The following is a 16,289-nucleotide window of genomic DNA, read 5'->3' on the forward strand; positions in this document are numbered from 1 at the left end:
TAAAGCGAAATTCGAAAGCTGCTGCTAGTACACTTTTTATTTTTTCATTCACAAACAAAAGTTTACATAAAATCCTTATCTTAAAAAGCCACCATTAGTGTTTTAAGGCATTATAAACCTGTGCCTTTTAGAAATCACATAATTTTGAGGAGTTAGAGATACTGACTAAAAAAAGATTCCACCAACAAAGTTCTATCATCTACAACACGTCGTATGAACTAAATGGATAAAAGTATATGACTTAAATGCATAAAAGCTCAGCCATAAGAATCTACATGTGTAATTTGAATCTGAATTATCTGACAGAAAATCCGTAAGTCAAGAGGTGTCCATTCATTCTCCCATAAATTTCTCATCTTAACTTTAAAAAATTTTTATTTCAAACATCTCATTTACATCTAAGAATTTTCTAAATAGTCTGTTATTGTAAATGTACAACAAATAAACAAAAATCAGAATTGCTTTTACATTCTGTCTAGTGCCTAGCAAGGTAGCTAGCTGTGCACTAATAGATTAATGACCAGAAGTATACATCCCGTAAGAAGTCCATAATTTATTTCAGCATTACTGATGAAACGAAAAGTACTTTTGTATTTTTTTACATCTACAGAATCTGTACTATAATAATCTGAGGTATAAAGGACAATTTTGAGAACAATTTCACATGAGGAAGTGTGAAATAAATATTAATTAAAATTAGACTTTTGGGACGCCTGGGTGGCTCAGGCAGTTAAGCGTCTGACTTCAACCCAGATCATGATTTTGCAGTTCATGAATTTGAGCTCCATGTCAAGCTCTGTGCTGACAGCTCAGAGCCTGGGGCCTGCTTCAGATTCTATGTCTCTCTCTCTCTCTGCCCCTCCCCTGCTCATGCTTTGTCTCTCTCTCTCTCTCTCTCTCAAAAATAAATAAAAATATTTTAAAAATAAAAAATAAATTAAAATTAGACTTTTAAGGAGCACTAAAAATTAATTTCTAATTTACTCTTCTTGCTTAGCAACAAGACAAGCCTTTTCTCATATGCATGAAAATTCTATTTGCAGATTTAATTAATTATTCATTCATTCAACAAATATTTCTATATGTTTATTGTATGCAAACTACTATAGGATACTAAGAATGTCAGTGGAAGATAACTGTAAATGGCAGCTATCTTCATCCTGTAATATACAGATGTACCCTGAGTTACCACATACTGTAATGCTGTGGCATCTTTCATGACATCCCTTTCCTAACAAAAAACACATATTAGTATTTTTCTATCCTTAACATACAGGTTGCACTAAAAATACACTTATGGTATGAATTGATTAGGAGAAATGTTTAAAATTTTATCACTTCCTCAGCTAAAGAACTATTACGGCTTAAAGATTACTCAAATTTCCAACTACTTCCAATCATGTGATTAAAAATAAATATAAAATCCTTGTTTCCTCAGCATCTACATTTTTAAATGATCTTCAAATATTACTATATTGACCATAAAGAATGAAAAAGGAAGAAAATATTCTAAATGGAAAGCAGAGTTTAGAAGCACACATTTTCCATAAAAGTTAGGAGCACAAGGCTTTGCAATCACACCTGAGGATAAGTGTGTCTTTGAGTAATTACCTTTCTAAGTCTTGTTTTCCTAATCAGTAAATGGAGCAAGTAAACTAATGTTACTGTATTTAGACATTAAATAAAATAATGTATGGAATGTTGTTTGGTATAACAAAGAAATATTTATAATAGGTAAGAAAAAAAAAGTAAAGTTATAGATCAACTACTCCTCTAGATAATACAGTTACTGTAAACCAAAACCAAATTAGTCCCTTTTAGACAAAATATGTCACTTTATTATCTGTATTATAAAGTGGTCCATAAATAGCAAAATATCAAATTAGCACAAGTTTTGTTTTGTTTTGTTTTGTTTTAATAATGCTGCATTCCTGTCTTATCCCACAATTACTTTCAGGAGCAGTTTTTCCTGACATTTGTGTGACATATGTGCACATGGTCTAGCCACAGAGCAGTAAGTAGACTGAAGAGCTTACCAGCACGGGTTCTGGAATCAGACTGCTTACATAAAAATCAAACTCTGCCTCTTACTAACTATATTTCTTTTTTTTTAATTTAAATTTTAGTTAACATACAGTGTGATACTGGTTTCAGGCACTACTTATATTTCCTAAACACCACTCTGTTACCTCAGTTTCCTCATCTATAATTTGGGGGTGATAATATACCTACCTTAGCAGGTTATAAATGCTTACATGTTAGCTACTTTATTATTTTTTTATTATATTTTGAAATGGAATTTAAGTTCTTTAAACAGAAGATTAAACTAGATTTAGACACTTAAAGTATGTTTCATGCTAATTCTAATTTACTAGATAACTCTAAATAAGCAAATCACTTTCTATATATCTGTTCTAAAAAAAAGTAACATCTGTTGTAAAATCACCTAATGGTGACTTAAAGATAATACATATGAAGTTAAAGCACTTTACTCAAGAATTTCAAATTCTACGAGAGTCGATATTAAAAGTTCTCATCACAAGAAGAAAATAAAATTGTAACTATGCATGGGTACTATGTAGGATGTTAACTAGACTTACTGTAGAGGTCAGATAGATAGATATATCTCAAATCATTATGTTGTACATGTATCAATTATACCTCACTTTTAAAAAAAAGAATTTTAAATTCAAATAAACACTACAACCTAGAACATCTACATATTCTTATACCAAAGAAGAGAGATCATCATTCATATAAACAGCAAGTATCTACAAAAGGAAAGGACTTAAGAAAAAACAAATTTTGAAGTACAATCCATACAGTGACAAAAGCAACAATAAAGAACCAGATATAGGGCTTCCAGAACATGTGAAGGCTCACTGCACACAAAGTGACATATGGGTCAAACTGGTGAACATGAGTCGGTTAAAGAGCAGAGCAGGCTGGTTAGTGCTAGTATTGGGCAAAGCTGCCAACCAAAGAGAATGAAAGTATAAGCCACCCAGAAGCCAGAGCCAGCAGGGTCCCACTGTGGGATCACTGCTCACAAAGAGTAAATCTTACGGCAAAGACCTCAGCCTGAAGACCAGCCGCTCTCTTTTTCAGCTCCTCCCCTTGAGCCTCTTTCGAACTTAGCTCCTCCTTCAGTTGTTCTACCTGTCACGACATTGTTATTCTTTTTCACTTATGTGTCAATTTAGGTATTATCTGCTTTTCAGCCAGAGCAGTAACTGGAAATGACAATAATTTAAATAACACAATCAAATCTGTTCCCTTAATTCCCTCTTCAAAGCACCCTAGATGATTCTCTATTTTCATTCACAGGATTTTTTTAAATGGACTCAAATGTACCCATCAGCAAATGGAAAGCAGAAATTATACTGTAGCATATTTTGTTCTCAAATTAGCGTGAAAAATACAAACTAACAGAAAGTTGGATATGTGAATTGTTAAGTTCTAAAATTAATATAAATTGTCAATAGTCACTGATAACAGATTCTTAAAATAATAAAGGAATATTTTACAGACTTTTATGCCAGGTATGGATACCACAGCAAGAAACTAGAAACCAGAGAGGGAGTTAGAATAATGGTGTATCATTCCTTTATAGTTTTCTGTTCTGAGAAACTGGGGAACTAATACAATTGGGATGCAGGAGGTATTTATTTTCTAGCTAATATTTTATCATCACAATTAGGTTTTTAATTAAACCAAAACAAACCTGGCAAATTGATAGCCATAATAAACTAGATCTTCCAATTTGCCTAAATAGGTATAGAATCAAACTAAATGGCTTTGGATCTAAGGAAAAAATATTGTGCCTAGTTAATACATATGAACTGACATGTCTCTCTGGTATGTATCCTACTATAGATATATCAGAAGTACACATGGGAAACAATAAACCTGATACAAATGGATCTTTTCTAGGGAACGGACCAAAGGGCCTTCCTTTTTATGTAACTGTATTTGAAGGGAAAACATGATTTAAGACATTTCAGGAAAAAAAAAAAAAGGTAGGGGGACTGGGTTCAGCCTCTCAGGGTTTGACTATTAAAATACAACTACACAAGAGGTAAAGAACTTGGTGTCTCATGTTGTGAGAAAAACTCAATTTGATGGAATTTATTGAATCACCTCTGAAGTACTAACAGATATAAATGTTAAACTGTGACAATACATATCAGCATTATACGATGAATAATTTTCTTTTAAGGGAAAACTTGAAATAACTATATCAGTAATTCTGACTTTAATTCTGGGAAAGTTCAATTCGGAAGAATTATAAGTCTTCTTCCCTGAAGTTTGATAAAACAATGTGAAGCTCTTCATCATCACTAAGGAAACAGAAATATGCATCAACTTCTCAAACCTCTTTTAAAAATTACAGTATCACACACCATTACCTTATTTTTCATAAATTTAGAATGGCTCCGATAGACCTCCATTTGTTTCATTTCTTCCTCCCGTTCTTCAGTACTCAAGGCTCCATTTGATTTCAGCATCTGAATTTCCTCTTCCAAGTCTCGGAGTCCACGCTCCATAGAGGAAATTTTTGAATCCTGAAGACAATGGAAGATTTAGACATTATTCACAAAGAATCAGCGAAGTTGAAAATCTCAGTCTTTACAGATGTTGGATTTAATAAAGATAAATATGCAGGAAAACTGCTGTCTAGCAACTGGTGTCTTGCTTCTAAATTAATATATCCTTTATGGCCACTTAGGTGAAAGGAAGATAGCTCGTATCTATAATATGATTTTTCCTCTGTCTCCTCCTCCAGTCTGCACCCTTTTGTTTAAAGTTGAGAGTATAGGGGCGCCTGGGTGGCTCAGTTGGCTGGGCATCCGACTTTGGCTCAGGTCATGATCTCACAATTCGTGGGTTCGAGCCCCACGTCAGGCTCTGTGCTGACAGCTCAGAGCCTGGAGCCTGCTCCGGATTCTGTGTTTCCCTCTTTCTCTGCCCCTCCCCTGTTCAAACTGTATCTCTCTCTCAAAAAATAAACATTAAAAAAAATTTTTTTAAATAATAAACATTTAAAAAAAATTTAATGGATGGAGTCCACCCTCTCAAACCCTGCTGCCCCTTTATCAACTAAGATTATGTAATATTCTAAATACTTGGTTGTCATTTCAACAATCTTCACGGCATCTTCACTAGGAGTAGAGTCCATCTTAAGAAACCACTCACTTTGCTCCTCTATAAGAAGCTACTCCTCATATGTTCAAGTTTTAGCATAAGAGTCAAGAAACTCAGTCACATCTTCATGCTCCACTTCTGATTCTAGTTCTCTTGCTATATCTACTCCATTTGCAGCTCTTCTTCCACTGAAGTTTTGGACCCCTCACAGTCATCCAAGAGGGTTGGAATCAACTTCTTCCAAACTCCTGTTCAGGTTGAGATTTTTACTTCTTCCCATGAATCACAAATGTTCTTACTGGCATCAGGAATGGCAAATCCTTTCCATAAGGTTTTCAATCCACGTGGCCCAGATCTTTCATAGGAATCACTATCTATGGCAGCTGTAGCCTCACAAATATATTTCTTAAATAATAAGACCTGAAAGTCAAAATGACTCCCTGATCCATGGGCTGCAGAATGAATATTTTGTCAGTATGTATGAGAACAACAATAATCTCTTTGTACATCTCCATTAGAGCTCTTCAGTGAGCAGGTGCATTGTCAATTGAACAGCCATATTTTTAAGGCAATCTTTCTCTCTGTAGTAGGTCCCAACAAGCGGGCTTAAAATATTCAGTAAGCTATGCTGCAAACAGATGTGCTGCCATCTAGGCTTTGTTTACAGAGCACAGCCAGAGTAGAATCAGCGTAATTCTTATGGCCCTCGGAGTTTTTGGAATGATAAATGAGCACTGGCTTCAACTTAAATGTCACTGGCTGAGTTAGCCCCTAACAAGAGAGCCAGCCTATCTTTTGAAGCTTTGAAGCCAGGTACTGACTTCTCCTCTAGCTATGAAAGTCCTAAATGGTTTCTTCTTCCAATAGAAAGCTGTTTCATATAGGGGTGCCTGGGTGGCTCAGCTGGTTAAGCATTTGACTTCGGCTCAGGTCATGATCTCATGGTTTGTGGGTTCAGGCTCTGCGTCAGGCTCTGTGCTGACAGCTCAGAGCCTGGAGCCTGCTTCAGATTCTGTGTCTCCCTCTCTCTCTGTCCCTCCTCTGCTTGTGCACTCTCTCGCTCTCGCTCTCTCTCTCAAAATAAATAAGCATTAACAATTTTTTAATTAACAATAAAAAAAAAGAAAGTTGTTTCATTTACATTGAAAATCTGTTGTTTAGTGGAGTCACCTTTATCAATGATCTTAACTAAGTCTTCTGGATAATTTGCTACACCTTCTCCATCAGTACCTGCTCTTTTACCTTGCACTTTTATGTTATGGAAATGGCTTCTTTCCTTAAACTTCATGAACCAACCTCTGTTGGTTCAAACTTTTCTTCTGCAGCTTCCTCACCTCTTTCACCCTTCACAGAACTGAAGAGACTTAGAGCCTTGTGCTGGATTAGGCTTTGGCTTAAGTGAACATTGTAGCTGATTTTATCTTCTATCCAGACCACTAATACTTTCTCCATATGAGCAATAAGGTTGTTTCACTTTCTTATCATTCGTGTGTTCACTAGAGTAGAACCTTTCGTTTCCTTCAAGAACTTTTCCTCTGCATTCACAATTTGGCTGTTTGGTGCAAGAGGTCTGGCTTTCAATCTATCTCAACTTTGGACATGCCTTTCTCACTAAGCTTAATCATTTCTAGCTTTTGATTTAAAGTGAGAGATATGAGCCTCTTTTCACTTGAACACTCAGAGACCACTGCAGGGTTATTATTTGGCCTAATTTCAGTATCGTTGTGTCTCAGGGACTAGGGAGGCCCAAGGAGAGGGAGAGAGATGGGGGAACAGCAGGTCAGTGGAATAGGCAGAATGCACACATTTGTCAAGTTTGCCATCTTATATGTGCACAGTTTGTGGCACCCCAAAACATTCAGTAGTAATATCAAAGACCATTGATCACAGATCACCAGAACAGTAATGAAAAGTTTGAAATATTGGGAGAATTACTAAAATGTGACACAGAGACACGAATTGAGCAAATGCTATTGGAAAAACAGTGCCAAAAGACCTGCTTGATGCAGGGGTGCCATAAACCTTCAATTTGTAAAAAATACAGTTTCTGCAAAACACAATAAAGTGAAGCAATAAAACGAGGTATGCCTGTAAACTATTTCAATTGCACTATCTGAAAATTCACCTTTAACATTATAATAAATCTTCCTAGAAAGATCAGGATGTAGTCCCTTAAGAATAACTAAAGAAGCACCTGGGTGGCCCCGTCGGTTGAGCATCCAGCTCTTGATTTTGGCTCAGGTCCTGATCTCACAGTTTGTGGGATCAAGCCCCACATCAGGCTCCATGCTGACAGCACAGAGTGATTCTCTCTCCCTTTCTCTCTGCCCCTCCCCCCCCAAAACAAATAAACTTAAAAAAAAAAAAAAGAATAATAACTGAAATACTAGGCATACACATGCGACTAACCTGCAAATGAAATGTGTTACCTCTGACATTAGTTTGGGAGGGGAAGATGGATAATGAAAGGGAGCCAGTGGAAAGAAGGAGTGTATTTCTAGCATCACTGGTGCTTCACACAAGACAAAATCACCTTCAGCAATCAACTCAAGCTCCACACATCACACAGACAGCCTCTAACTCTACAAAGCCGCCATAAGGCCCCCAAGACACATTATCCATTTTCTCCTCTAACTCCAACACAAACACATGGGCAGCTCTTGACCAAATCAGCACCCTCACTACCAAATCATGTCCCATAAAAGCTTCTCCCCAAAAGGGACCAAACTGTAACTGAAAGTCACGAAGAAGGCACTGACTGCCCAGATAAGAGACGTGTCAGGCTACTCGCTGAAATCAGGACAGAAAAGTAGTATCTGATACGCTCAACTAATTCTAGCACCAACTCAATCAGACTGAGACTGGGTTTATTTGAGAACAGTCCTTCCAACAAGGTTTCTTACTCCTACAATGTATAATAACTAAGTAAATAAATTCCTTTTCATCTTACCACTCTGTACTTGCCCAGCTCTGGATCTCCCCATCATTAATCAGCCAATTCCACTAACCTATTGAAATCCCCTGTTGCTTGCTAAATTTCCCAAATCCTCACTTTTTCTTTTTCAAAAGTTGTCTCCCTACCCCAAGTATAACCTGGCTTTCCAAAAGGATGTAATTTCCCTGAACTCTCTCCAATGAGGGTCACTAATCCCCCAGTACCAGAAAGGAGCAGGGGAAAAAGTATAGGCAACCTCCCAGTTCCTCAATGCTGCTCCCTTTATTTTACAGCTCATACTCCTTTTCACTCTACCCCCTCCTCACTACTTCCCCATCCCTCTTGGCCATTTGAAAAACATCTTTGGCACCTGGCTCACAATCAATCTTCCCTTCAAATGCCACTCTTGCCATCATCCTAGGATTTCAATGTCTGAATTTCAATGACCTCAACCACTTCAATGACCTCAACCACCAGTCCACTTCAGCTATCCAGTCGACAGGACTACCCTCTGGATCCTATCATCACCCAGGCCTACTGCAGGCTTCTCCCCAGGCCTAGTGCACCATCATCCTCTATTTGCCATTCCTCAACCTCACAGAGATCTTCACCTCACTAATGGTCACATTTTCTCCCAACCTGTCAGTACAGTCTGAATTCTCTTCCTTTCTATCCACACTACATTCTTGGACTGATCATGCAAACTCCTCTCTCACCATCATCCTCAATTCATGTGCATTCCAATAATTCTGCCATTATCTACCCAGCAAAACTGTAACCTATAGCAGTACAGTAATTCTTCCCTGTTCCTCCACTGCGAAAGGAAAAAGAAAAAAAATTAGAGGAGGAGGAAGAAGAAGGGGAAGTGGAGAAGGAGAAGATGGAAGGAGGGAAGAAAGCAAGAGAAGGAAGGTGAAGGCAAAGATAGGAGGAAGAGGAGGAAGAAAAGGCAGAAGAGAGAAAAAAGAAAACTACATCACCTTGAAGATAGTTGGGCTCTTTTACTGTCTATCAATCATCTTCTTTTCCCATTTCCCCCCAAGACTATTCTAGATCTTCATAATTCTCTCAGGATCATGCCACACTCTCAGCAACTCAACTATTTCAGCTGTGATTTCAGGATAGCATCCACCTGACCCAACTGGGCCACCATTGTCTCAGGCTTTCTTAACAGAATGGCCGAAAGTTAACACAACTTAAAATAGCTCCACTGCCTGTTAATTATTACACTTCCACATTCTATCAAAAGGCAAGTAAAAGAATTTTGGAAACATAGGTATATCCATGTGTTTTATTCTTACATTTCAACAGGGCTCAGGAAATAAAACATACAAGTAGATTTGTGGGAAATAAGAACATACAATTGAACCTTTCTAAAGACTCTTTACAAGATTATGTTCAAGACTACTAATTGCCTAACTACAAAGAACCCAGAATTCCACTAATTCAGAATTTGTTTGGTAAATCTTTCCCCACTGGAAATAAAAATAGACACAAATAAACAAAATTTTAGAATGAAATCATTTAAATTCAGAGAGAAATTCTTATAACCGTACTTAAGAAGCATCTCTCTACATAAAACTATATACTAATAACTAAATATTCTTGTCATACCAACAACTATTGAATAAAGGCCCACAAAACAAAAACAGTGTCAAACTTTTTAGGGAATAGGAAGAAGCTAAGATTTAGGGAATATGAAGAAGCTAAGACTTACCTATAAGTCTTTCAGCTTTTGTAAGAAAGAGTATGTTGTTTAAAAAAAAAAGAGTATGTTTTTCATAAAAATAGTAACAGGAGCAGCAGCTAACAGTTTACTATATGCCAGGTAGTATTCAAAGTGTTTTACTTGCTATAACTAATTTAAACCTCAAAACAACCTATGGGATACATACTATTACTATCGCCTTCTAGCCATAAAGAAATTGAGGCATAGAGAGGTTAGGAATTACTTGCTCTATTGTCATACAATTGATTCAAGTAAAGCCAAATTTTGAATCCAAGGAATTTAAGAAGACAAGTCTTAATCAACCTAACATAAAGCCTAAAGATTTCTACCTATTCATTAACTTAAAGCAGAGGTTTACAAAGCATGGTCCATGTTCTATGTTCTGGATCCCCCCAGACCTTTTCAAGAAGTCTGCATAGTCAAAACTATTTTCATAATAATACCATGATTTGATTTGCCCTCTCCACTATGTTACCATTTGCACTTCAGGTATAAAAGCAATGGTGGGAAAAAACTGCTTGTGTCTTAGGACAACAGGCAATAGCACCAAACCATGCTAGCAGTCACTGCACTCTTCAGTATCGGGTACTCACAGAAAAAAAAAAAAAAATTTATTAAAAAAAGCTTTTTGTTTTTGTTTTTTCTTTTTAGGTAAGCTCTAGGCCAAATGTAGGGCTTAAACTCATGACCTTGAGGTATCTCACGACCTCGAGGTATCTCACGACCTCGAGGTCAAGAGTCGCATGCTCCACCAATTGAGCTAGCCAGGAGCCTCAAGAAATAAAAATTTTAAAAGACTACTTCCTTTGGGGGATGCCTGGGTGGCTCAGTCAGTTAAGCGTCCAACTCTTGATCTCAGCTCAGGTCTTGATCTCAGGGTCATGAGTTCAAGCTCCACACTGCACTCCATGCTAGGTGTGGAGCCTACTTAAAAAATTTTTAAAAAAGACTGCTTCCTTTGAGAATGTCCTTAATGAAGCAGTAAAAATTATTACTTTTAATTAATCTCAAACCTTAGGAACACATCTTTTTAATATTCTGTGTGATGAAATGGGAAGGAACTAGGCACTTCTGCACATTGAAGTATGATAGTAGTTCCTTAGAATAGCACTTGTGTGCCTCTTTGAATTGCAAGCTGAATTAGGTAGTTTTTTCATGGAACATCATTTTTACATGAAAGAACAACTGACAAACTATGGTTACTAGAGTTAATATTAGGCAGACATTTTCTAAAAATAAATGAATGAGCTTGTCATTTTAAAAGAATAAAAGGGTCCTGAGATCAAAAGGCTTAAACACAGCCGATTTAAAGGAATTCTGGACAACTTTTTGGTCCCATCTGACTTATGATCTATAACTAAAAGGGAATAAAACCAAAGTTCTTTCAAAGTGTCTTTTCATTGTCTTACTATTTCTTCTTAAATCTACAAAATAAGCAAAATATTGTTACATACCACTTTCTAAAACTCACACATGAAAGTATGTAATCACTTCAAAGTGTAAACTGACTCATAAGCTTCTTTGGAGACTCTTACTTACCTTCATTTCAATAACAGTTTGCAGAGCTTTTGTTTTGGCAGAATCAGGAGCATTCTCAAATCTCCGATGCATCTCCTATACAAGAGAAGCAAAAGAGAGTAAGTGTCTCCTTTTCACTCTTATTTTTGCTCATGGGGAGGGTAGGGAAGGACAGGGAAGAGGGAATAATTGAGTAAAACAGATGATAACCCCAGTCCCGTGTGACACTTTGATCCCTGTCTGCCAGACCTTTCCCAGCAGATCAGAGAAGGCTAGGGAGGTATGTGGGTCAAATACACAGGCACGAAGAGTCCCCATCTCGAACACCTAGTTATTTAAATTTAGTCACAGAGATGACATTAGAACAACAGATGAAAACTACACCACAACCCCAGATTGGTGTATCAATCCTCCACATGACTCTAAGATATACAAATCAGAACTCCAAACAATCCAAAAGGAAGATTAGAAATAGTCTTTTTTCAAAGGAGAAATAAAGGTAGTCACAATCAGTCTGCATCGCACAAAGCTGCTTTTAGTAGCTTTTAGCATTTGTGTTAACCACATCCTTTCCATAACATACACACCAGAGTAACAACCTGGCTACCTATGATGAAAATCTCTCTCCAATAGGGCAACAACTGGGAAGAAAAAAGAAGATAAGGCTGTTGGACAAGTTTCCTAAGTAGTTCATATTTAAATTTATAAAATGTCATAAAAACATAGCTATTCTTTTTAATCTAAATTTTAGTGAGTTCAGAATCAGGAAGAAAGGAACTGATGGTAGTAATATCACATTCATGGCCTTCAAGGGTTACAGCAAAGTTATTGGACCACCTCAGGCTATTTCCTGTCAGATTTTGTGAATGTCTCTGAGTTAATCAGTCAACATTTTCAAAATACTCTGGGACAACTTCTAGTGACCCAAGAATACACAGATGAATACTTTCCATCTGAACCATACTTAACCATAACAAAAGGAATGTATAATACTTTAATTACACCTTTCACCTAATTTATTCATTCCTGCCTGACCAGAAAGAATGGTTTGAGAAAAAGAAAACAGAACTGCACACTTCACTGAGTTACCTCTTTCTGAAAGACCGACAGAAAGAACTGATAAAAGTTCTAAATTATAAACAGTTTAAACACCAGTTTAAACACCAGTATCTTCTTAACATCCACATTCACACCAGCTGGCTGCTGAAAGTATAGTGCAAACCACTATTAATACATACCACCCTTTCTGACCACGCTTTCTGCTACTTTTCTCCCTAACTCCAGCCTTAAATATTCAACAAGGTATTCCATCCACATGTGTGACAAACACCTCAAACTCTCCAGGCCCAAGAGTAAACTCTTGGAGGTGCTCCAAACGCTGTTCCATCCTTCCACATATTCAAGTGAAAAACCTGAGTCTTCTTAATGCCTTCCTTTCTCCTTCAAGTCAGTCAATCAGGAAATCCATTTAACTCTACCTTCAAAACATATCTGAAATGCAAGCACTCCTTGTCATTTCCACTATGACCATTTGGAGCGAGCCACTAACAAAAATATATCTTCTAATCCAACAACAAGCTCCTAATTAGGCCCCCCTCTCTTTATCTTTCTCCCCTACATTCTATTCTCAACAGAGCATCCAGAGTCACCTTTTTATTTTTTTTTTTTTAACGTTTATTTATTTTTGAGACAGAGAGAGACAGAGCATGAACGGGGGAGGGTCAGAGAGAGGGAGACACAGAATCTGAAACAGGCTCCAGGCTCTGAGCTGTAAGCACAGAGCCCAACGTGGGGCTCAAACTCACGAACTGTGAGATCGTGACCTGAGCCGAAGTCAGACGCTTAACCGACTGAGCCACCCAGGCGCCCCCAGAGTGACCTTTTTAAATATAAATTTAATTTTGTCAAATTAATTAATTTTGACAAAATTAATTTTGTCCTCTACTCAAAACTGTCACAGCTCTCTGTCTGACTCACAGCAGAGTCAAAGTCCCCTCACAGTGGCCTATAAAACCTTATCTCTTACCACTCTTCCCTCAGTCACCATGCTTCAGCCACACAGGACTCCTTGCTGTTTCTCAAATATGCTAGGCATTGTCCTGTTCCTTAGGACCTTTACACCAGATGTTCCCACTGCCTAAACTCTCTTTTCTGAGCTCATAGAGAGGACTTTGTGTCCTTCAAGTCTTGACTCAAATGCCTCTTCTGTATTAGTAGGTTTATGAGTTGTGATAATCATATTGTAGTTATACAAGAAAACGTCCCTATGTTTTAGACATGCGTAGTACAGTATATAGAGGTAAATTACATCGTGTCAGGAATTTTTTTTTAAATCTTTGGTAAAAAAAGAAGAAAAAGCAAAAATAGGACACATGAAGCAAGTGTGGCAAAATTTTGGTAACTGGTATATCTGAGTGATAAGCATATGGAGATTCATTATGCCATTCTCATTACTTTTGTGTAAGCTTGAAATTTTTCATTATAAAATTAATGTTTAATGTTAGTGTAATGTACCTTATTTGAAAACTTAAAATGGACAAAAAAGAACCCATATGTCCTTTTCCCTCTACTTTACTCAACTTTTTCTTGTCCCATAGCATGTACCCTCTAACGTATGTTATGTGCCTCTATAAGAACATAGAGGGCCAGGGTCTTTGTTTCATTCACTGTTGAATCCAAAGTGCCTAGGACAATAGCTGGTACATCAGTAAGTGCTTAAGAGATATTTAAAGAATGAATGATGAATGAATGAATAATGAATGGATACCAAACTTTCAAGAATTCACTAAAGAGGGAATCTTCTCATGTGCTGAATTATGTACACCTCCTCTTACTTCTACACAGCCCTCCTCTAACACTTAGTACACTCTATTTGGCATAATCTTCTTCTCTAACATACCAGCCTGTACACTCCTTCAGGGCAAAATTGCCTTTTGTATTCCAGATACTGTCTGACATGTAAGCAATCATTAAAAATGATTTCTCCCCCACGTCCATTCCTCTTTGGCTAGATGAAGGAAAGACTGAATAAATGAATAAATTATCAGCTAGTATTCATCTTCATCCCTCTATTGGAGCACTCTCTCTAAAGTATCAAAAAAGGATCTCCTTATTTCTAAATCTAAGAGCTGTTGTCCATCCACATCTTTTCTGAACTCCATGTAGTAGCTGACTTTTTTTTTCTTTTTTTTTTTTTAACATTTACTCATTTTTGAGAGAGAGACAGAGCATGAACGGGGGAAGGTCAGAGAGAGAGGGAGACACAGAATCCGAAACAGGCTCCAGGCTCTGAGCTGTCAGCACAGAGCCCGACACGACTCGAACTCACAGACCGCGAGATCATGACCTGAGCGAAGTCAGACGTCCAACTGACTGAGCCACCCAGGCGCCCCAGTAGCTGACTTTTTTAAATTAAAACAGAGAGAGTTAAGGGAGAACATCTTTAAGATTTCTAACTGCCTTCCATTAATGAATTATCCTAGCTCTAAATGCTTATTCTCTGCCCTTTCTCCTATCCTAAGCACAGACATTTTCTAAGTTCCATCTTTGGAACTCTTCTCAATTCTATTGCCCCAATCCAGGGACTCCACTAGCCCACAGAGAAACTTGAAATGAATTAGACAATAGCAACCCCTCTGGGGTAGATGCAACCTCACCATGAAGCACTGATTGAGTTTTAGGCCACATCTGCTCCATCAGCAGGAAGCTTTTGTTTGGTTGAACAGTGTGCACACCAATCGTACAAGGAAGCCCTTCCCCAGTCCCACAGATTCGACTACAGTTGATCTCTGAACAACAAGGGTTTGAACTGTAATGATCCACTTATTTTTTTAATAAATACAGTAAAATACTGCAAATGTGTTTTCTCTTAGGATTTTTTAATGACATTTTCCTTTTTCATTTATTCCTTTTTCATTTATTATAAGAATACAGTAAATAACATATAACACACAGAATGTGTGTAAATCACCCACTTATGTTATCAGTAAGACTTACAGTCAGTAGTAGGTTATTAGTAGTTAAGTTTTGGGGGAGTCAGACATTCTACACAGATTTTCAACTACACAGGGGTCAGCTCCCAACCTCCTCATTATTCAAAAGTCAACTGTATTACCTTTCCATGGATGCGCTGGAAAATATATTTTTCTAGTCTTGTAGTGGATACCTATCACTTTTTCTTGCCACGGTATCTAATCTCCCTTCTACATTTGGGGATTCTACATTTTAAGCCAAGAGTCCTCCTTCTGCAAAAGAAGTTAAAAATGCCACCTACTTTTTTCCCCAGCCTTTCCTGCAGTTAAAGCCCAGACACAAGACCTAATCTCCCCAATGAGACACATACATCACTTACTTTGAATCAGAATCTTGTAACAGAAGCAGGGACATGAATAGAGACAATTCTGTCAATGAGTGGCAGAGGCAACAGCCACCTCAAGTTCCCAGTCTCAGGAATGGCAGATATTCCAAGGGTAGGGAGTGGTGTCAGCCAAACAACCTACCGTGTTTGTGTCCTGCACCAGGAGCACCGCTGTCTAGACCAAACCAATAAAGGAACATGATGGATTTGAGGCTATTTTTTGGCTATATAACTTCTGAACCCAGACTCTTCAGCGCTCCTAGAGATTATGGAACCATCATCTCTAGCCTGGATTACAGCAACAGTCTCCCAAAGTTGATCTCCTTAGTAACACAATGGAAGACTGTTACTTTAATTATTTTAATTAATTCTTTCTTGACCTCCCCAAACAATTCATCCATATCACTAATGAATTCCAGGGTGCCAAATCTAGTGGACCCCTTTCTGTCCTCATCTTCCTAGAACTCTCAGAGGCATTCAAAGCAGTGGGGCCACTCCCTCCTATATACACATTTTCTCTTGACTATTATGACACCACACTCTCCTATTTTTCTTTTTCTCCAAGGGCTCCTCTATTTCTTTTACAGGTTCCTCCTTCAAAATTA

The 16,289-nt window shown here is 37.5% G+C and overlaps 1 protein-coding gene across 13 annotated transcripts in view; it reads right to left on the reverse strand.

The window, feature by feature from the left end:
• Positions 1–16,289, reverse strand: part of ERC1 (ELKS/RAB6-interacting/CAST family member 1) — a 505,760-nt gene that overhangs the window by 383,742 nt on the left and 105,729 nt on the right. For 6 of the 13 annotated variants that reach the window (XM_053225649.1, XM_053225652.1, XM_053225648.1 and 3 more), the window contains exons 4-6: positions 11,349–11,423; positions 4,410–4,565; positions 3,067–3,159 (exon numbers count right to left, since the gene is read on the reverse strand). In XM_053225649.1, coding sequence (XP_053081624.1) covers positions 3,067–3,159; positions 4,410–4,565; positions 11,349–11,423 — 324 coding nt within the window. The remainder of the gene's footprint in view (positions 1–3,066; positions 3,160–4,409; positions 4,566–11,348; positions 11,424–16,289) is intronic. The other 7 variants (XM_053225651.1, XM_027073969.2, XM_053225657.1 and 4 more) reach the window with 2 other exon arrangements.

Source organism: Acinonyx jubatus, chromosome B4 (genome assembly GCF_027475565.1).
Source record: "Acinonyx jubatus isolate Ajub_Pintada_27869175 chromosome B4, VMU_Ajub_asm_v1.0, whole genome shotgun sequence".
Lineage (NCBI taxonomy): Eukaryota > Metazoa > Chordata > Mammalia > Carnivora > Felidae > Acinonyx > Acinonyx jubatus.